General features: G+C 53.1%; 1 protein-coding gene and 1 long non-coding RNA gene across 3 annotated transcripts in view; one reads left to right on the top strand and one right to left on the bottom strand.

The window, feature by feature from the left end:
- Positions 1–4,777: 4,777 nt before the first annotated feature.
- LOC136011340 (uncharacterized) lies at positions 4,778–7,100 on the bottom strand. The gene is made up of 3 exons (XR_010611344.1): positions 6,964–7,100; positions 6,147–6,534; positions 4,778–4,966 (listed from the first exon to the last, which is right to left on the bottom strand). It is a non-coding gene; the product is annotated as an uncharacterized LOC136011340 (long non-coding RNA).
- Positions 7,101–14,786: 7,686 nt separating this feature from the next.
- Positions 14,787–21,406, top strand: part of STK32C (serine/threonine kinase 32C) — a 79,450-nt gene continuing 72,830 nt past the window's right edge. For both annotated transcript variants that reach the window (XM_065672506.1, XM_065672504.1), the window contains exon 1: positions 14,787–14,979. In XM_065672506.1, the coding sequence (XP_065528578.1) occupies positions 14,895–14,979 (85 nt within the window). In that variant the 5' untranslated portion in view covers positions 14,787–14,894. The remainder of the gene's footprint in view (positions 14,980–21,406) is intronic.

The following is a 21,406-nucleotide window of genomic DNA, read 5'->3' as shown; positions in this document are numbered from 1 at the left end:
GGAGAAACGAATTCGTTGTTTTATCTTGCTGAAAACCACTCGGGTTTGAAGATGATTTGACTGCAGTGGGGGAGCTGCGCGGGCCATGCAGCCGCAGCTCGTGCTTCACTAGCACGGATGGCGGATGGGCAATGCTCCCTTTCCACAGCCTTTGCATCGTTTACTCACCTTTTAAACTGCATCACCCGCTGAGATCTTCATGCTATAGAATCGTTCCTAACTCGTGTTAAAGAGCTCTCAGGTAGGTGCAGCCATAAACTCATGCAGCTCCCGTGCAATGCTGTCTTTAGCAGCTTGGAGAGTTTTGTAACACTTCTCATGCCCATTTTACAGCAGGGGAAACAGAGGCATGGGCAGCCCTGTGATGTGTTCAAAGCCAGGTAACGCTCCCGACCTCTCCAGCAAGCCACCGGCAGTCCTGGGACTAGAAGGGATGTACCCCAAGCCCCCACAGCACTGCCCAACAGTGCGCAGTACACGAGTTTGAGATCATTTTCTGACCCATGTTGTCTGACAATGCAATTTTCACCTTTGCTGATTAAATTCAGGCCACGTGATAACCAGGGGAGGCAGAATAAATGCTCCAGGAACAGCCACAGGTGAATCAAAGCTGGTTTGTGCCATTCGGACTTCTGTTCCCCTTGCAAAGCCCTTTCATTCCTTGAACAGGTAGCTTTGAGCAACGTTCAATGACCAAAGGCAAGCGCTGCAGATTCATTCCAGATCTCGATGAAAAGCACGCCCCTAGGCATGAAGACTAACAGCTGAGACAGTGATCATGGACCATCCTCCCAGCTCACCTGGGTTTACATTGCAACCTCTCTGTTTGGTATTGATGATACCAGCATCACAGAACGGGTGTACTACTGGCAACAAGAGAAGGGATCACGGAGCAGGTGCTGCAGGCCAAAGACTAATTTAAGCCAGGGCTGATGCTGCCAGCATCGGCTCCTACTCTGTTTCTTATAGAGGAGGTTACGATGGCAAGTGTGCAGACAAGCAGGCAACAGGCAAGGGTAGGAGGACGAGTGGGCTGGGAATTAGCTCATGAAACACGATTTTGTCAGAGGGAGCAATCCTGTCAAAACATGGGTGTTGTGTAAAAACACAGGAGATCCTCACAACCCCTCGCTATGTCACAGGCACAACTCCCAGGTTTTCTCCCAGCGTACCAGGTGGGTTGCTTGGTTCTCCCCTCAGCTCCCTGTGATGGGAGAGCCCTGCAGCGCTGGCTGCTGACACATGCAGGGGCCCTGAGCCCTGACTAGCACAGCTCTACCACAGGGAAATGAGCAGCTTCGGTAACCTGGGTTAGGGCAGCGCTGTCCATTACATGTCTCACCCTCTGCTGAGGTCCCATTCCCTGTGCTGGACCAAGTCTTACACTGCCCACTACCTTAGGAGTCATGCCTGAAGCAGTTCAGCTGCTGTGGGGCAGAGGGGGCTCAGTTCTAAAATCATACATGTATATATATGCATATACACATCTATCTGTATCTACTATATAGGGGCAACTGTGGTATATAGAACTACAAGGGGATGCTAAGGCTCTGCCAAGGGAACAGACCATCCAAAGTAAAGGCATGTGGCAGGGCAGCATCACCCCAGCACAATGGAGAAGGCTCAGGGAGACCTCTGAGCAGCTCCAGTGCCTAAAGGGGCTGCAGGAAACCTGGAGAGGGGCTTGGGACAAGGGCCTGTAGGGACAGGCCAAGGGGAATGGCTTGAACCTGCCCGAGGGGAGCCTGAGCTGAGCTCTTAGGCAGAAGCTCTTCCCTGTGAGGGTGCTGAGGCGCTGGCACAGGGTGCCCAGAGAAGCTGTGGCTGCCCCATCCCTGGCAGTGCTCAAGGCCAGGTTGGACACAGGGGCTTGGAGCAAGCTGCTCCAGTGGAAGGGGTCCCTGCCCGTGGCAGGGGTTGGGGCTGGGTGAGCATCAAGGTCCCTTCCCAGCCATCCTGTGACTGTGAATACAGTGAGTCTGATCCAGGAGGCTGTCAGAAACCCCGCAGTGGATGTGTGTGACGGCTGAAGGCACACGGTGCTGGCAGCACTCTGTGGAGCTCGCAGTGCCAAGGGGCCTGGCCTGGGCCACCCTGCACAGCCAGGGTACCACTGCCTCCCTCACTACGAGCAATGGGCAGCGCGGCTGCAGCCAGCCTCTGCCTGTACCTGCAGCCATCTGTCACCAGGGCACTGCTGCCCTGACACCCCTGCTGGGCTCTTTACTACTGGCTGTGGCCTGAACAAGCCTCCGGCCCAGCAGGAGCGCTGGCATCTCTTTTTCAGTACCCATCATCTGCAGAGCCAGGAGAAATGGCTGAATGTCACATATGGCAGGAATTCCCTCATCCCAGCACCAATCTGGGAAACCTGCGGTGATCAAAATACTGCAGTAGAGGAGTGTCCTGATTTAGGATCTGTCCAGAAAACAGCGCCCACAAAGCAAGTGTTACTGCAGAAGGGCCAGCATAGCAGTGGCCCACTCTGAGAGACTCAAGGATGTTTAAATCAGCAAACAGCATTTTTTGGATGCATTACCACTCAGCTTGAGGTAGGAAGAGCACAGTTATTCTAGGAGCAGGCTCCCTCACGTGAAGCAGGAATAGAACAGTGGACACCCTCTGCCCTTCCCATGCCTGGGCTACCAGCCATTGCTCCCCAGCACACTGGTGGGCAGCAGCACGGCTGCAGAGAACACCAAGTCCAACAACAGTTTGAGGCCACTTCCCTGCACGCTTTGATCCCCTGTTCAAAGCTTTTCTTCAAATAATTCTTCCAGGAGATAAAGGAATGAGCCCTGCTTCAGGATGCCACCGAAAGCTAACCAGCACCGCAGGGCTGGCACTGTGTGTGAATTGTGTCTGAGGAAACAGCACCTGAACCAGAGCGGTCAGTTGTGGTTTTGATTCCCTTTCTGCATGAAGACAGCACCAGGTCTGCAGCACGCTGGGTGTGCAGGATTCCAGCACCCAGCTCAGGGGGTTCTGGCCTGATCCAGGAGGATGAGCTGACCCAAAGCCCCTGGGCACAGGCCTGAAGCAAGCAGCGCCCCAGAGAGCTGGAGGGTGCCTGGGCTGTATGGGGACCCTGGTGCTGGAAGCCTTGAAACACGACCAGTCCCGAGCGCTCCAGGATCACTCCTGGTGGGAAGCAGGGGGGTCAGTACTGCATGTGCAGGGCCGGCATGGCTGTGGGGCAGGGACACTTACTGATGTGCCTGGTTGCTTCTTAATGCTCTGCCCAAGGAGCAGGTGGGGTCACAGTTGCACAGCACTAATTATGAACAGCAAAGCTTCATTAAAATCACAGCGTGACAGTGCTTGGGAACACTCCTGGGCCTTAGACTATGACTGCATCACTGAAGAGGCCCTCCCAACCATTCTGTGATTCTATGATTCTGTGTCTAACACCCAAGATAGGGTTTTTACTTCAGTTTTACTCAAGGAAACAATAGTGAACATTTCTGACTACAGCACTACAATAAACTGTTCCCCTCTTATCAGTGAAGGCAATCACTATGAATAAGTAATTTATTTTCCAGTCTCATTGCACATGTTTGTGGTAAATTAAAACCATTCTTTACATAAGTATCAAAGTATTTTAAAGTCTAACCATGGAATTAAACACTATGAGCCAAAAAATGTCTTTGGTATCTTCAAACCAGGAGCGAGTGCTTCCCGAGCTCTGCAGGTAGCTCTGTTACAGGATTCCTCTCTAAGAGCACAGTTTTCCATTGCCTTTTCAATAAACCAGAAAAGAGACTGTAAGAGCAAAGTTCATTTAATTAAATACGAACACAAGAACAGTTTTGTTCCTTAATTGTTTCCTTGCTTTTGTCCCCTACTACAGAAAGGGCTCCTCAGGCAAATCCACACTTCTCCATCGCTAACATCAGTGCTGGAAAACGGCACACCCCAAAGCTTTCTGGAACAGCCATCTGAAGCTGGCATTTATGCCCATTTATTATGCAACTACTTCAATATTTAGCATTTGATCTTTCCCTGCAAAGCCTGCTTATCACTTTAAAGTCTGACACTGACTGCTCCAATTCTAAACACATCATTTCCAGTTGTTTATCGTCTTGCTGAGCTTCAGCTGTTTGGGTTGTTGAGTGCATTCCTCAGGCTAAATTTGAGCTAAAACTGCTCAGCCATTCTTGATAATGAGATTAGAAAGAAATATGCCCTACTTGTACTCCATTGCATCAGCTTCTTTCTTTGAGAAGCTCCAGTGTTCCTATTCTTGGACGCAGCCGAGAAGCTTGCACGGGTCACGTACGACATTCATGGCATTTATGTCCCACACAAGATAATATTTTCTTGATATATCTGAAAATCTGTTAACATTTAGACAAATCCTGAGCTTCTGAGAAAATGTCAGCACACCCCTGCTCGAAAACAATGGCATTGCCAGGGAAATGCTGGAGCTGCTGAATCCGCCCTTGTTTGGAGGTCTCCGATAGGAACCTCTGGGCACTGCAGGTTCAGGATGCAGGGATGCCTAATCCATGTGAAGGGAGCCACTGACACCCAGGCAGCTCTGAAACGGAAACTACACAGACTCCCCACTTCCCTATCTCCTCGTTTCTGACTGCTTCATTTTACCATCTTAACAGCGTTCTTGTAAACAGCCTTTAATATCCAGCAACAAACCAGCCCAAATGGTATTCTATAGGCATGGTGCTGGCTTTATTTACTTGTGCTGCAGTTGGACTTGCTTACTGTTAAAATACAGCAAAACAAAAAAGAAGAGAGCTCCCTAGTGTCTGTCATATTTCTTTACCTCCAGGAAGGACAACCAAACCAAACCAGACCAAACCAAATCAAACCAAACCAAACCAAACCAAACCTTCTGGCAGCTCTTCAGCACCGGATTCACATTCGTGGCAATATTTGAAGACACTTCAATTCAGTCAAGAAACACGAGTGCTGGGCTCACGTTTGCTGTCTGGAGTGGAGTCTTCAGCTGTACTTGGAGGAAAAAGTGATTTCAGACTCTGAACCCAAATTCCCCCACATTTAGAGGCACCAGTGTGCAGGGACAGCCCTGCTGCCTCAGGGCAGGCTGGTAGAGCTTAGAGCAGCTCCAGTGCCTAAAGGGGCTGCAGGGAACCTGGAGAGGGGCTTGGGACAAGGGCCTGTAGGGACAGGCCAAGGGGAATGGCTTGAACCTGCCCGAGGGGAGACTGAGCTGAGCTCTTAGGCAGAAGCTCTTCCCTGTGAGGGTGCTGAGGCGCTGGCACAGGGTGCCCAGAGAAGCTGTGGCTGCCCCATCCCTGGCAGTGCTCAAGGCCAGGTTGGACACAGGGGCTTGGAGCAAGCTGCTCCAGTGGAAGGGGTCCCTGCCCGTGGCAGGGGTTGGGGCTGGAGGAGCCTTAAGGGCCCTTCCAACACAAACCAGGCTGGGGTTCTGTGTACATGTCCATGGCTGATCCCTGCCCAGCCACACATCCAGATCGCACAGGGATTTGTGGAGAGCAAAGTGTCAGAGCAGCCCTTTCCCTGCCTGCACACCAGGGCAGACACCATTTCCACAAGTGTTCCCAACGTTTTCGTTTGATCTGGAGACACTCTAATCATAACAGCTATTAAAATCAATGAAGGGTTCATGAACTGCTTGAATGGTCAGCCCGTTGGGCCCCAAACTAGCACAGTGTTTCATTGAGATTAAAACTACACTTCAGGCTGCTTCCAGATAAGCATACCCCAAGAATTACCAAACATCTTAAAATACAGCTTATGCCCCCACACATAATAAGGATAAAATGCGAGTAAGTAATATTCAGTGAATATTTCTGACGGAGCTGCTGCCTGGAGTCAGTGTAAAACTGCGAACAAGGGAAAGCGTGACACATGCAGGGACTGATGACTGACACATTATGTCGGAGGAAGATGCACACAGAGAATGTCTTCATCTCAGAGAATCGCAACCACTCATGCAATGACGATGACAGCATTCTAGTACGGTTTGTAAATTGTATCAGTCCTGTCCAATTGAATTTAGGAAAGCTGTATTTAAAAGGTTTGCAAACATCATTAAGCTTGACATTTTCCAGCTGTTCTTAGAGGTATAAATATCATTTACTGTGTTTTTCTAATCACAAGTTGAATATATAATGATTCACAAACAAGAGCTCTTCAAATACCTTTAAGCACCTTGTTTCAGTCACAAGATGCCATGAAACTGTTGGGTTTTTTGTTCTGGAAAATGCTGTAGCATATCCTGGTCAAGGGTTGCCTCCTCCTCCTCCTCATGCAGAAAGGTTTCTTTCCGAACCACAGCTGCAAACTGAGTTGGTGTTTTAACTTCCAGTAAGAAAGTAATTCCTCTGTTCCTGTTCGTTACCATGCACTGTCATTTGTGGTCTTCTGCTTCTGGAGTGAGGAGTAGGGAATTGGCCAAGGACATGAAGAAAGCCTGGTGGGAAGTTAGCTTTGGTGATCACGGTGATGTGGGAGCACTTCCAGGGTCACACAACGTGGTGTACTTCTTTTCCTGCATCCTCCACCTGAATCGCTGACAGCCAAATAATCCTTCCAACAGGTAACAGCATGGCAGACAATCAGCACAAACAGATTAATGGGTAACTGTCCTTCATTGTCACTTCGGGGTGACACGAGGTTTGTAACTGTGGGTCCCCATTCTCGCCTTACCCACACCACTAAAAATAGTCACTTACAGGCAATTAAAATGAAACTGGGGCAAAACCTCAGTGGAAAGACAACCAGGCCTTGCCTTTTAAAGTTCAACGAGTGTACAGATTCACTGTGTAATATTAATTGGGCCTTTCAGTTTGTGTGGGCTTTAGCAAACACAATTAAGCCTATTTACCGCTCGCCTGCACTGAGGCCAACGTCAAACAAACGCATATGAAAGTCTGACTGTTACAATGAAATTACAGTAGGGGAAATAGAAGGCAAATACGATTGTCATTAAATTATCTGTCTGACCAATGATCTTACCTGTGGAAACCGATTCCAGGGGAACAGCTTTAATCTTGTTATAGCGGAGATCCAGCCAAACAAGATGTGGCAGCTTTTGAAACAAATCCTCGGGAAGCGTGGATATGACATTTCCTTCCAGATGAAGGTACTGAGCGAAAAACAGAAACATGTTTTACATCCAGAAGGAGAGGGGCTGTTCCTTGGCATGCAACATCGAATGTGAAAACTGTGAACTGCTCCCTGTTTTTGTGGAAGGAACACTGCTAAAGGGGATTAAAGGATACACAACTATGAATTACACAGAGGGCGGTTTATTTAAGGACTTTTTGTTAAAGAACCCAGGGATTAAAGATCATAGCTAAGAACCTGTGGCTTTTCCACTCATCTGACCCTTAACTGCTCTGTGCTACACTTAAATCAAGGGGCGAGCTACTCATAACAATTGATTCACCTTTACGTTGGGCAATCTGTACATCTCCTCAGTGAGATGCTTAATATTTTTTCTGCTGACATCAAGAGTTCTTGAAGAAGAGAGCAGAGACTCCTCAGCAGCCTTCCTGATCTCCTCTGACGAATCAGAAACAGGAGAATGTCCCTTGCTGAGATGCTGATCTCCCAGGTTGTCACCGCTGCTGTAAAGCTCTTTAGAATCGCTGTCATCCATCTGTCAGCAAGCCTGGAATCCCGGCTCAGGAATCCAAAGGGACCAGGTGAAGGCAAGTCGTGAGGTGGGAAAAAACAACATGTTTTGGAATGGGAGCACACACAGACCAACTGGCTGTTTATGTTATCAATTTGCAGGTTATCCCCACTGCTGTGTATGATACAAACCAGTCAGTTGGTCACTTTTGTGTATGTATATACTTATACCAATGATACAAGGAACTTGTGGCTGCCCCATCCCTGGCAGTGCTCAAGGCCAGGTTGGACACAGGGGCTTGGAGCAAGCTGCTCCAGTGGAAGGGGTCCCTGCCCGGGGCAGGGATTGGGGCTGGAGGAGCTTTAAGGCCCCTTTCAACACAAACCAGTCTGAGTCTGTGATTTACCAGAATCACCTGGGTTGGAAAAGACCCATGAAGTGTTCCCCAGCACTGCCCAGGCCACCCCTGCCCCATGGCACTGAGGCCTCGTCTCCACGGGCTGTGAGCCCTTGCAGGGCCGGTGCCTGCAGCCCTGCCCTGGGCAGCCTGTTCCAATGCCTGAGCACCCTCTGGGGCAGGAATTGTTCCTCAGCTCCATCTAAACCTGCCCTGGGGCAGCTTGAGGCCGGTTCCTCTTGTCCCATCCCTTGTTCCCTGGCAGCAGAGCCCAGCCCCCAGACAATACGTGTGTGAAGTCACGGGGAGTAACAAAAACCTGCACCAGGCTTCGTGGCCGCACTGCCCCCGCACCGTGTCGCGCCCAGCCTCGGGAGCAGCACTGCCGCACACGGGCACCGTAAGCCACAGAACCCCCACAGAACCGCAGCGTGGTGTGGGCGGACGGGCCCCCAAGGCTCCTCAGTTCCAGCCGCTGCCCGGGCAGGGGCAGCCTGCACCGGAAGGTGCGCGGGGCGCTGGAGGTGCCAGCGGGGTCTCGGCTCTGCCGCCCGCACCCGGGACGCGGCAGCGCTGGCGGTGCCCGGGCCGGGGCAGGGCCGGCTCCGGGGCGCAGGCGCGGTGGCGGCCCCGGCCCTGGCTCAGGCCGTTCCCTCTCTGCGGGTTTCCCCTCTCCGGGGCGCTGCGCAGCGCAAGCGGTGCCCCGGCCGTCCCGGGCGCCATCCGCACACGGCCGCGCCACCCCCGCTGTCGCTGCAGCAGCAGCAGCGCTGCAGAGGCTCTGCCCGGCGGGGCGCGTGACACCGGGGCTAGCCAGGGCCCTGCCGGCCCGAAATGAAAGGGGCTCTTACTTAGCAACATGGGGGAAGCCCTCGCCGGGACGCGAGGAGTGCTTGATCTTACCAGCCCAGACAGTTACGTTCCCGTGACCTGACCGAGTGTGATCAGCGGCACGGGAAGGGTTTTAAACACACAGAACTAATTTTGGGGTTTAGAGACATGGCTTTTGGTTGGGGTTTTCCTGGCTTATACCCTGCTTATTAAGCTAAGTGAGAAAAGAAAGCTATTTTAGAGGCATTTCTTTAGAAACTATTTCCTTACGGAAGGATCATTTATTTGTAGAAGCGAAACTGACCCATTTTATTACAGTCTGTAACCTCAAACACGTATTGCACTCCATAAGAAAGAGGATCTTGCTGACTGCTAGAGCTGCCCATGGCAAAACACAAACCACACAGCCTTGGCAATAACATTTGGAGTCAAACAGGTGAAGTTCTTGTAAGAGCCCATGCTCGTGCAGTGCCCTCTGTAGCAAGCGCGGCTGGAGGCTGGAGCATCCCGAGCTGCCAGAGCTGCTGCATTGGTGCAAAGCTTTGATTCCACTGCGTTTAGAATTGTTCCCACCTTGGCTTGGTTGAACGATCCCCTCGCTCAGGAACGCCTGACCCGCACAGACCATGCAGCCAGGAGCCCGTTTTGTAGCAGAGCCCGTTGAGCCTTGGAACCTCCCTTTTGTAGCAAGTCTCTGAACTTGGAGAGAGGATCCTGCTGTCCTGCAGGGACCTGCGGTACCGCGGTGTTCACGGGAACAGTTGGCTCACGTGAGGAACTGAGCAGGCCTAAACCTTCATGTCTGCTCTGTCGCAGGGCCACGAGCTTCTGAAAGCACAGCACAACCTGGGCTGAATAAGACCAAGCACCTATCCCTCACTTGAATGCATCTGCACTTTGGAAACACAGATCCCACTCACGAGGCCGTTCCTGCTGCTCGTAAGGGAGAGCAGGTACAAGGCGTAATTTTATTATGCTTTTCCTGGAACAGATTTTCTTTGAGGCTGTTGAAGTGCTTAAATCCTAATTACGGGCAATATCTATGAGCCAGAGGGCAAAGTTTATGAAGGCTAAAACTGGAGCAGTGGCGAAGCTGTACGGAAGCTTTGCTTGGCACTTGTTTATGCGAACCCCAAAATACGTCAGATAATTTTATTCGATATAAGAAAATACATTACAGTTGAAACCAATGACATCATTCCCCCAATTAAAGAGGGAATTATTTCAGCTGGGTTTGATCTCAGCGTTCTGTTTAGAGCTCTTTAGCACAACAGTAATAGAAAAACATTTCCATGGCCCCTTCACGGAGAGCAAGTGATCTGGAAGGACACCCAACTTAGGGAATCACCTTAGGACAGGACTTACAGTGTCGCTTGTCAAATCTCATTGTCCAGTTTGGCCTCCTCATGAAGCTGGAGTCCTTGGCACCACCAGCACAGTAATATGGACCACTTCTTCAACGTGACAGTATCTAGGCAGACTTTATACTGATGAGAAGGCAAGAAGAAAGAATGGATTGGCAATCAAGAAACAGGTTCATCTTACTTTCAGCAAGCCAGAGTTCCAAGTTTCAGTCACAGAGCAACAGTCACAATGTGCATCCCACTGCACACACCACTGTCAGGTTGGTCGCTGTGTTCTCAGGTTGCTAACAGCACTTTGTCACCAGGGACTCTTGCACATATCAATACCACCAGTGCTCCTCCTCAGCGCTGCGGGCTGATGTGGGTGACTGAATGAAAGGTGCCAGAGACCCTCACGCAGAGGAACTGTTGGATTATGCGCTCCAAGCTCCAGAGAGGAGTGCTCAGCTTCCCTGCCCAGCTACTGGTTCACGTTAGCAGGCACCTACGTTACACAAGTTTAACTCCATTTGAGTTCAGAGAAGTTAGGAAGCAAAGTTCTTCCTCATCTTTCTAAAGTAAGAGCTGTTAAATAATACCAGAAATGTCATTGCTTTCTATATAAAACCGCTCTCTACAGGATTATAAGGCTTTTAATACTCCCATAAGTGAACGAACTGATTGAACTCTAAGAATGCATCTTATGCAAATATACTAACATATGTTCCTAATTTCCTAATGAAACATTTGGTTAACCTAAATAAATAAATAACATACGCAGGAAAGTGAACAGACGTAAACAAAAGGAGGCAGAAGTCACTATAAATTTAGGGCTGAATTGCTCAAACAGCACCAGAAACAAATCACTCTTTGCCAGGATTAGGCAACAGAAACCATTGCAGAATACAGCAAATCAAGCAGGATATCTATTTTATGCTGTAAAAGGCTAAACCGAACCAAGTAAATGAGCTAGGACAGACTTATCTGCCAGCTTAGGAGGAAGAAGGGGGCAGAGAAGGCAGGAGGCAGCACTTTCATCACGGGAGGGGTTTGAGCACCTGTGGGTAATAGCCTTGTAAACCCTGCGCTGCAGCTGGCACTGGGGGTGAGAGGAGCCCTGCTCTGCCCTGAAGGATGCTGTTACCCTCCTGCTGCCAGCTTTAGGGCTGCACAGCAGCCATTGTGTGCGTGCTGCTGCAGAGGGACCTGATGGAGGAGGTTATTGGTTAACTGGGGTGGTGTCAAAAGGCTCTGAGGCAGCTGGATCACAGTGATTACTATTAGCATCTTTAAAAATAGAGTTGGCACTACTTACAGAAACACTAATTATAGGCAAATATGTGACATTTCCCCCTTATGTAATGTTTATTGAAAGAATGATGTGTTCTTTCAGAGGGACTGCTTAAAATAAACACAGGCTTTTCTCCGTTGGCTTTCGCCTTGATGGAGGAGCATGTGAATTTTAAGGATTACGGTAATATTCTTTTCATCATCCTGAACACGTTGCAATTACAGCCATTATTTTCAGTAAAGGGCTTTTAAGAGGAGTGTAATATCATGGTATATTGCCCCCCTTGTTTCTGTGCCTAAATCAGGAGTGTCTTACTTGCCTCTGCAGTTTTGTGATAATTGGTCGTGGTTTTGTTTAGAAACCATTTTCATCAGCTCACTGAGCACAGATACCCTAAAGAATGTAATGCTACTTCAGGCAGGTCTGTTTCTGGCTACACTGGCTTTATTCGGGTAACTTCGCTGATGCCAGCGAACTGGGTCCTGGTTTATAGTGATGAAAGCAGGTGTAGAGTGAGACAATGACATCTTTATCTCTGCTGGTGATGCCCTTGTTGATGTCACTTCTGCCATTCCACAGGCAAAGGCATCAAGAAACGTGGTGGGCTGAAACCCTCCCCTGGCATCAGGACAATCACATCCCCTTTTCCCACTCTCTTTTCCTGCAACACATCCTGCAGGCTTCTCGGAACAAGACTGATCCTGTGCTGTGGATTTCGCTTGTCGGAATCTTAGAGGGAATAAGAGAGAAACCACAGCGGAGTGACAGATGGACAGCAGCGTTTAACAGCCTCTTTCATACTTTGCAAAGGCAGGAGAAGGGGAGGAGTGGAAGCTGAGAGCTCAGCCATTTGCAGCGTGTTGGAAACCAAACCTGCCCCTAACCAAAGCGACACTTACTGCCTTGTGCAGAAGCGTTCCGTCTTTTTATTTGAGAGTGCCTTTTCTGACTTCTCAAAGAAATATCCTCTAAGAACTATTCTTTGCCTTTGGAAAAGTGTTCTTAAATTATAGCCTTCACCTGAGATCCTTTTCCAACTTCCAGGCTCTTAAATAATGACTGAGCAAATTTTGTGTGAAGAGCACAATAACCAAGATATCCTTTTCAAACCGTGCTGTGAGAGAAAACAGCGTAAGGTTTAAATTAGAACCCAGCGCATCGCCTCAGAATTGTGCAAGCCCTTTCCTGAGGGTGTCACAGAGACAATGCCGTGGCTGAACGCTGTCACTGGACATTTCTGACGTGGCCCTCCACCGCGGTAAGTTATTTCTGAGAGATGCAGCTCATGAGACATTTCCATACAACAGGCCATGAAAAGCAGCATCATGAGCGTGTTACAGCTCAGTGTTCTGTGAGGTCTGCGGTGACCTGGGGTGAATTAGGGCCACGAGGATGGTCAGGGGCTGGAGCACCTCCCGTATGAAGACAGGCTGAGGAAGTTGGGGCTGTTCAGCCTGGAGAAGAGAAGGCTGCGTGGAGACCTCAGAGCAGCCTTCCAGTACCTGAAGGGGGCCTATAGGGATGCTGGGGAGGGACTCTTCATCAGGGACTGTAGTGACAGGACAAGGGGTAACGGGTTCAAACTGAAACAGGGGAAGTTTAGATTGGATCTAAGGAGGAAATTCTTTCCTGTTAGGGTGCTGAGGCACTGGAATGGGTTGCCCAGGGAGGTTGTGAGTGCTCCATCCCTGGCAGTGTTCAAGGCCAGGTTGGATGAAGCCTTGTGTGGGATGGTTTAGTGTGAGGTGTCCCTGCCCATGGCAGGGGGGTTGGAACTGGATGATCTTGAGGTCCTTTCCAACCCTAATGATTCTATGATTCTGTGATTCCATGAATTCCCCTTCTGAGGAGCTCTGCAGCAATCCCGGAATTTACCACTGACAGGAGAGCAGGAACTCACCAGGGCTGGCAGGAGACAAGCTGGGGTTATTTCAGCAATGTGGCTTTTCCACTATGCAGTGATGCACGGAACAGAAACACAGCGTGAGGCTCCTCATCGGGGCTCACTCTCCGTGTGTGTGCACACTTCACGTGGCAGAACCAGCAGCCACACACTTCACTGCCCACCTTTCCTGCCTGCTGGAAGGTGATCCCACAAGCCCAGGTGGGATTCTGTGATTTCAGGCCTAACTGATCAACTTCAGGCTTTTATTCTCTGTATCACAACATCCCCTATGACTTCTTCAGTAAAGATCTCCAGAGTGAGGAAGCTTCTGAAATGCAGTGGAACATTTGTAGAAGAGAAACGCTGACTTTCCAAGCTACCCACTAATTTAAATCAAGTCCTTATTTTATTACAATAGTTGAATAAAAATCAACACAGCTGCCTTCACATTAGTAAGATCAAAGATTGGTAGTGAGTGCTCCTGATGGATTTAGGATGAACTATTTGTGCTTTCAGAACTAAACCCAGTGTGGGCAGAGGCTGGGCCATGCAGTAACTCTGTGCCTTTCACTGAATCACAGAACCCCACCCTGGTTTGTATTGGAAGGGACCTCGGAGCTCCTCCAGCTCCAAGCCCTGCCACGGGCAGGGACCCCTTCCACTGGAGCAGCTTGCTCCAAGCCCCTGTGTCCAACCTGGCCTTGAGCACTGCCAGGGATGGGGCAGCCACAGCTTCTCTGGGCACCCTGTGCCAGCGCCTCCGCACCCTCACAGGGAAGAGCTTCTGCCTAAGAGCTCAGCTCAGTCTCCCCTCGGGCAGGTTCAAGCCATTCCCCTTGGCCTGTCCCTACAGGCCCTTGTCCCAAGCCCCTCTCCAGGTTCCCTGCAGCCCCTTCAGGCACTAGAGCTGCTCTCAGGTCTCCCCTTCAGGAGCCTTCTCTTCTCCAGGCTGCCCCAGCCCAGCTCTCTCAGCCTGGCTCCAGAGCAGAGCTGCTCCAGCCCTCGCAGCATCTCCATGGCCTCCTCTGGCCTCGCTCCAGCAGCTCCACGTCCCTCTCGTGCTGCCGGCCCAGCGCTGGAGCAGGGCTGCAGGGGGGATCCCCGGGCGCAGCAGAGGGGCAGGATCCGCTCCCTGACCCGCTGCTCACCCAGGCGGGCCGCAGCCCGCACACGGGGCAGCTCCGCTCCTTGCTTACGTGGGCGCTCCCGCACCCCGGGGCGCTGCCGCTGAGCCCCGGGCAGCGGCGGGGCCGGGTCCACCCCCGGGGCAGGCCCCGCCCCGCCCCGCCCCGCCCCGGCCGCACCTGCGGGCGGTGCCGCTGCCGTCCCGCCGCCGGGGGCGCTGCGCCGAGGGCGGCCCGGCCCGGCCCCGCCCCGCGCCCGCCCCCCGCCCCCCGGCGCTGCGGCCGCGGCCCCCGCCGCCCGCCTGGCTCCGCGCTCCGGCGGCCCCGCGGGCAGGGCACGGGAGGCGGCGGCGCCGGGCGCTGCCATGCGGGCGGGCGGCTGAGGGCGGCGGAGCCGGCGGGCAGCGGCGCGCAGGGCATGCCATCCGCCTCGGCCCCATGTTTCACTGGGGCAAGTGGAAGAAGAGGATGGGAGCGAGCGCCTCCTCCTCCAAGAGACCGGTCTTCGACGAGCGGGAGGACGGTGAGTGTGGGCCGGGCGGCGAGCCGAGCTCCGGGCTGGCGAGCTCCGGGGTGGCGAGCTCCGGGGTGGCGAGCCGCGCTCCGGCATGCTGAGCGCCGGGATGCCCCGGGTTGCCCATCCCTGTCCCGGGTCGTGTACCCCTTCCCGGGGTGCCCCGGAACGCTGAGCGCCCGAATGCTCAGCCCCGGGATGCCCCAGGTTGCCTCCGCGTGCTTTATCCGGTTGCTGCATGTCCCAGGGTGCCGACACGCGGGATGCCGAGCCCATTCCCCGATGCCCATTCCCGGACGCCCATTCCCGGACGCCCATTCCCGGATGCCCATTCCCGGACGCCCATTCCCGGACCTGTTGAGCGCCGCTCCGCTCGGCTCGGTGGGTCCCAGCTGAGCAGGAGGAGCCCGAGGTCCGCGGGTCCTGTCCCGGTGCGGGTTTGCCCGTGGGGCGCAGGGAGCGGAGCCCCCGCAGCCGGTGTTGAAATACCGGGTAACGGGGGGAGCGGGCGGCGAGGGGACGGTTTAGCAGCGAAGTTTCCACCTGTGCAAGGAAATCTGTGGTTTTAACACAGAAACATCAAGCACAGCTGGTCCCAGCTCCAAACGCTGCGTGTCACTGCGGGAGAGCTGCCGTGGCTTTGGTGTAGCGATACACCGTGCGGTGCCCCGGCTGCACGGGGCTCCTCGGCTGCAGGCTGCTGTTTCAGGGGAGCAGAGGAGGGAAGCTTGGACTGTGGGTGCAGGAAGCCTCGGCAGCGGTGGATGGGTGCTGGACCGCCGGGAGCAATCCCGGCATACAGAGCGTGCTGTGCTGGCCCTGGCGCACCCACTGAGCTCGGGCTAAAACCCTGGGTGCTCGGGGTGATGGGGTTTTGCACTGGATGAGCTTGGAGCTCTGTACGTTAATCTCAGTTTTCGAGGCTGGTTCTCGTTTCCGTGAGCCCTGGGTCTGCCAGCGTCCCCTTGGTGAGGGCGGCCAAACCTGAGCCTGTGCTGCTGAAGGGGTGTGAAATCGGGGCTGCTTTCCCTAGAGAAGCAGCAAGTCGGTATCGCCAACAAGTGTTAATTGGCAGTTCAGAGCCTAACGCTGCGCTGTTAGCCCTTCTGTCTTGTACTACGAGGTATAGAGAAACACCCCTTAGAACAGCAGCGGGGTGGTGGGGCTGGGTCGGGGTGTCTGGGGTGTGTGTGCGCTGCTGGTCAGAGCGACCGTGATTTTGTGCTCAAACCGGAGAATGTTTGATCTGGGATGCGATGTGCTGGGTCAGCGGAACAGCGAGTGAGGAGTGAAAACGCTTCAGTTGGAGGTTTCACTGCACAAGTCAGAGACCGTTTTGTTCGGAAATCACCTCTGCTCTGGAGCCAGGCTGAGAGAGCTGGGCTGGGGCAGCCTGGACAAGAGAAGGCTCCTGAAGGGGAGACCTGAGAGCAGCTCCAGTGCCTAAAGGGGCTGCAGGGAACCTGGAGAGGGGCTTGGGACAAGGGCCTGTAGGGACAGGCCAAGGGGAATGGCTTGAACCTGCCCGAGGGGAGACTGAGCTGAGCTCTTAGGCAGAAGCTCTTCCCTGTGAGGGTGCTGAGGCGCTGGCACAGGGTGCCCAGAGAAGCTGTGGCTGCCCCATCCCTGGCAGTGCTCAAGGCCAGGTTGGACACAGGGGCTTGGAGCAAGCTGCTCCAGTGGAAGGGGTCCCTGCCCGTGGCAGGGGTTGGAGCTGGAGGAGCTTTGAGGTCCCTTCAACCCAAACCATTCTATGAACCAAGCCTGAATACAGCCAGTACAGGGAAATGGAGCTCTGCAGGTGGATGTCCACTGAGCAAAACCTGATAACATCCCATAAGGTCTTTTCAAGCAGTTCCTGCAATTGTGGAAACTTATTAGGACTTCAGTTACTTAATATTGGCTGCTTCTTTGTTGTTGCTTGTTAGTGTGTGCTCAGAGCAATTACTGTGTTGTTCTGGTGAACTCTTATTTACTGTCATGGCAAGGTTGCTATGGAGATCTCTTAAGGCATTCCGATAACTTATATAGAGAAGCCAGTTAGTACTTTGGTTTTGTGTGTGACATAATGTGGAAAAATTACTAGTAATGGCAATTTAACATGAAATAAATAAAAACAAAAAAAAAAGGGGGGGGGGGGGGAAGGAGAGGTTAGTGCCTGAAATCTTACCCGTGGGTAGTTCCCAGTGACGGATGTACAAGAACGAGCCTGACTGTCAAAATCCAGTGCTTAATGCTGGTAATTATGACAGGGTGTATGGAAGTAGAAGGTTAACATTTATTCTCGTGAGTAGAAAACCAAGGTGCAATATTCACCCTGAGTATTCACCCCTCTCACCCTGGAGAGGGGCTTTGGACAAGGGCCTGTAGGGACAGGCCCAGGGGAATGGCTTGAACCTGCCCGAGGGGAGACTGAGCTGAGCTCTTAGGCAGAAGCTCTTCCCTGGGAGGGTGCTGAGGTGCTGGCACAGGGTGCCCAGAGAAGCTGTGGCTGCCCCATCCCTGGCAGTGCTCAAGGCCAGGTTGGACACAGGGGCTTGGAGCAAGCTGCTCCAGTGGAAGGGGTCCCTGCCTGTGGCAGGGCTTGGAGCTGGATCAGCTTTAAGGTCCCTTCCAACACAAACCAGGCTGGGATTATACGATTCCATATGATCCTTGCATGGTTAGTGAACTTGTCCACCATCACCAAACAAGGCCCAGTCGGATGCCCACTGCCTGTCTGCGCTGAGGACCATCCTCTCTCTGTCGTAGGCTCAGGGCATTGTGATGTCTCAGCTCAGTGGTCCTGGGGCTTGATTTTCATCTGGGCAGAAAGTATTTCCCGTTATCTCTCTGGGAAGCATTATGGACACCCCCTGTAGTTTATTTGTACTTCTATTTTTATACTAAGTGGGGAAAACTCCCAATTGTGAAGCCAGTGGCGGTGTTTCAACCCAAATATTAAAACACAAAGTTTAGCAGAGTTGCGAGGACTTGGAACCAGGGCCGAGTGATAGGAAATATAAGGCGCACTTGGTGCTATGAGCATTGCCCACAGTTGTGTTATGCGAGAGAGGGGGGAAACCAGAGCCTGATGTCTCTTCATATGCAGCGATAAGAGGAAATTCAAGCTAAGGAGAATTTCAAGCATGCGTTTTGGTTGTGGCTTCTGAATCCAAGCTGCTTACTAAAAAAGTGTATGTAAATACCCATGGGAGTATGTAAAGCCATCTGTGCCTTCTGCTGAGGGCTCCTTCCTTTGCTCGCACCGAGGTGAGTGCTCCCGGGGCTTCCTGCCCCTTTGCTGATGCTGAGGGAGGTTTCCAGGCGGTTTCCAAGGTTTCAGTGCTGCAGCCCCGTTATCTGTGTCGTGATCAGTATTTTGTCTGGATCCCTCTGTTACCCGTCCCCTACCTGCCCCTGCCAGCCTGTGGGAGGCTCTTTGCAAGGGGGTCAAGTGCGTTCTACTTGCGTCAGCAGCAGGTTTTGAAAGCAAGTTCCCAGTTTTACAGCCCACGGGCTCCAGTGAACCAGCGACTCCAGGTGTGGACTTGGGGTCAGTTATTCATAGAATCACGCATCCCAGGTTGAGGGGATCTCAGGGATCGTCTGCTCCAACCTTTGCAGGTGCAGCATGACCTGGACTGGATGTCCCAGCACCCCGTCCAGCCAAACCTTAGCAGTGTCCATTGCTGGGGAGTCACCACTTCCCTGGGGAGATTATTCCAGTGGCTGGTTGTTCTCATTGGGAAAAATTCTCCTCTTGTGTCCGGTTGGAATCTCCCCAGGGATAACCTGTGCCCATCACCTATCCCATGGGAATCCTTCTGCAAAGGGAGCCTCTGTCTTCTTTGTAGCCATGGTTTAACTACTGGCACCTGGTGCCAAGGTCTCCCTGAGCCTTCTCTTCTCCAGCTGAACGATCCCAGCTCTCTCAGCCTTTCCTCACCCACTGCCCAGCCCCTGGACCACCTTTGGGTCAGGTGAAGTGACCGCGAGTGGCTTTGCCTCCCCTCCTAGGGAACAGTCCCCATTGGAAATTCAATGGCTCAGCTCATACCGGGGGAGGCACCAGACTGGTTTGAAGAGCAAACCCCAGCTACAAGGGCAGGGGGACGAGTGGGGTGAGGGCTTCATGTCCTGGGAGGACAGGGGTTTTGGAGCCATGGGGCGGATGTGTGCTCTCCCCTTGCTTGGGGCCATGCTGGTTTCGTTGGCCATGGGGCACCACCCAGCACGGTGGTCAGTCTGCCTGTGGCCTGATGTGTTGGCTGATGTGGGTATAATAGAAGAGGCACTCTGACCCCTGCTGCAGGTTTCCACGCTGAGAAATGCTGTTGTGTAAAAACAGGTTTCTGAGGCAAAACAGGAAAACTGGTACATGTCTTGGGGATGCTTTGCTGGCCGGGCAGTGGAAGGTGTCCCTGCCTGCGGCAGGAGTTGGAGCTGGATGAGCTTTAAGGTCCCTTCCAACATAAACTGTCCCTGTGATTGTGTGGCTCTTTCTGGATGTACTGGGCCCAGGGACTCCTGCAGCCTGGGCATCACTGGAGGGACGGTCCCGGCTCTGCCTCCTCCTCCTCCTCACCCTCACGGGGCCCGCGAGAGGCTGGAGAGCCCCGGCAGCAGCACACAGCGCCCGTCCCCATGGAAACGGGGGAGAAGCTGCAGAACCTGGGGAAATGTGCTTAAAATAATCCCCGATCCACTGCAAGCGGCGTGCGGGCAGGAGCGGGTGACACAGACCCGGGGCAGGAGCGGGTGACACAGACCCCGGTGCGGGCAGCCCTCTGCCCGCCGCCAGCAGCGAGCAGGACCGGGGTTCACTGGTGCGCAGGGAAGGGTCCGCGCTGGTGCCAGCCCTGCCCCTTGCTCCGTGCTGTCTGCAGCCCGTCGCGATGCCGGGCGCTGGGGGCCTCCGGCTGCGGCTGGGGGAGGCCGCTCAGATCCACTCTCATCAGGAGCTTGCGCCACGCTCAAGTGAAGGGTTCGGTGGTCACGGCCTGGATGCGCTGACATCGCTCCTCTTTCCGACCCGATGGGAGAGCGATGCCCAGCTCCTCCTCAGCGCTAGGCGATAGTTTCTCAGATCAGGACTTTTCCCCATGATTGTCCTGGGGGTCGGGACCTGCAGTGAACCCAGGGCATGCTGCCAGGCTGGCAGAGAGAGGCACGTGGGGAGCAAACCCTGGCCTTGTCGTGCACCCCTTACCACTGACCCAAACCCCTCCAGCCAGCTCTGCCTGGGCCTGGGGACACCCCGCTGCACTGCCAGGACAGGGGCCCTGGGAGATGGGGCACTGACCCTGACCCAGGGACCAGGAGGGGTTTCCGTCCCCCTCTGAAGGTGCTGAGTGTCCCAAACCTTGTGCTGCTCCTTGTGGGGCACCCAGCACAGCCCAGCCGGGGCCCTGGTGCTGGTGCTGCCCTGCAGCATGGTCCCTGCTGCTGTGGGTGCTGCGCTCACCACCTCGGCTGAGCAGGGGTTCCTGCCTGGAGCTGTGAACACTGATTTTGAAGGAAACATTCCTTTTAATTGGAAAGCTGTGGAATAACGCGCAGTGATGCGGTTATCAGATCCCAGATACTATCTGTGTAGGGCTGCACACAGATGTGTTCAGCTCCCATGCTCTGCACATCACTTACTAAAGCAATCACTGATCAGATCACAAGGCAGATTTTTTTCCTAGCCAGGCTCCTGTGTGCCTGTGGGCTGGGAGCACAGATGCCTTTCCCTGTTATTTAAAAACAAGAGAAAAAAGCCGTTTTCTATTATCCAAGTGGCAGCTAAGTAAGTGAGCGGGGGGGAGGAGGGAGTGGGAATCACAAGGAGGTGTCAGAAACGCTGTGTTTAGTGTTGTCAGTGGTGCTCTGGGGTTGCTTTGCATCTGGCTTCCCCTGCATCCGTGGCTCTTTGTGGGTGCTTTGCCCAAGGGACAGGCTCTCGCTGGCTCCATTTCTCCTTCAGAAATAATCGGTAACTTGCTGTCACTCGGCACGCTGGAGGCCGAGGTCTGTTCTCAATAGTGCTGAAAGAAGCGTGGAGACAAACTGCTCTGGATCAAGCTGGTGAAGGGGGACGCAACGTCTCTCTCCCTTTGAACACTGAGAATTGCAGTTATGGAAAGTCGCTGCTCTCGATTGCCTAAGACCTTGCTTACACTCCACTTGTGTCAGCTTGAGAGGACATTCAAATCTTCTCATTTGCAGCTGTTTACAAAACCAAACCTCCTTTCATAGCAAGGAGTCTGCATAAGCACTGGTAATTCCATGGTTCCAGCATTCCGTTGGTCTTGCCAGCCCTTGTGGGGTTTTCATGTTTCTGTTGCTGTTTTCCATTTACCAGTTCACCATTAACAGAGGTGCAGATGGGCTCTGTGGTGGAGCTGCGGGGCTGCGTGGGGCTGTGCAGGCTCCTCTGCCCTCCTCTCTCTTGCCCTCTTCCCCCAAGGAAGCT

This window comes from Lathamus discolor, chromosome 3, assembly GCF_037157495.1.
Source record: "Lathamus discolor isolate bLatDis1 chromosome 3, bLatDis1.hap1, whole genome shotgun sequence".
Taxonomy (NCBI): domain Eukaryota; kingdom Metazoa; phylum Chordata; class Aves; order Psittaciformes; family Psittacidae; genus Lathamus; species Lathamus discolor.
Note: the sequence above shows the minus strand (reverse complement) of the source record. Positions and strands in the feature narration are given on the sequence as shown.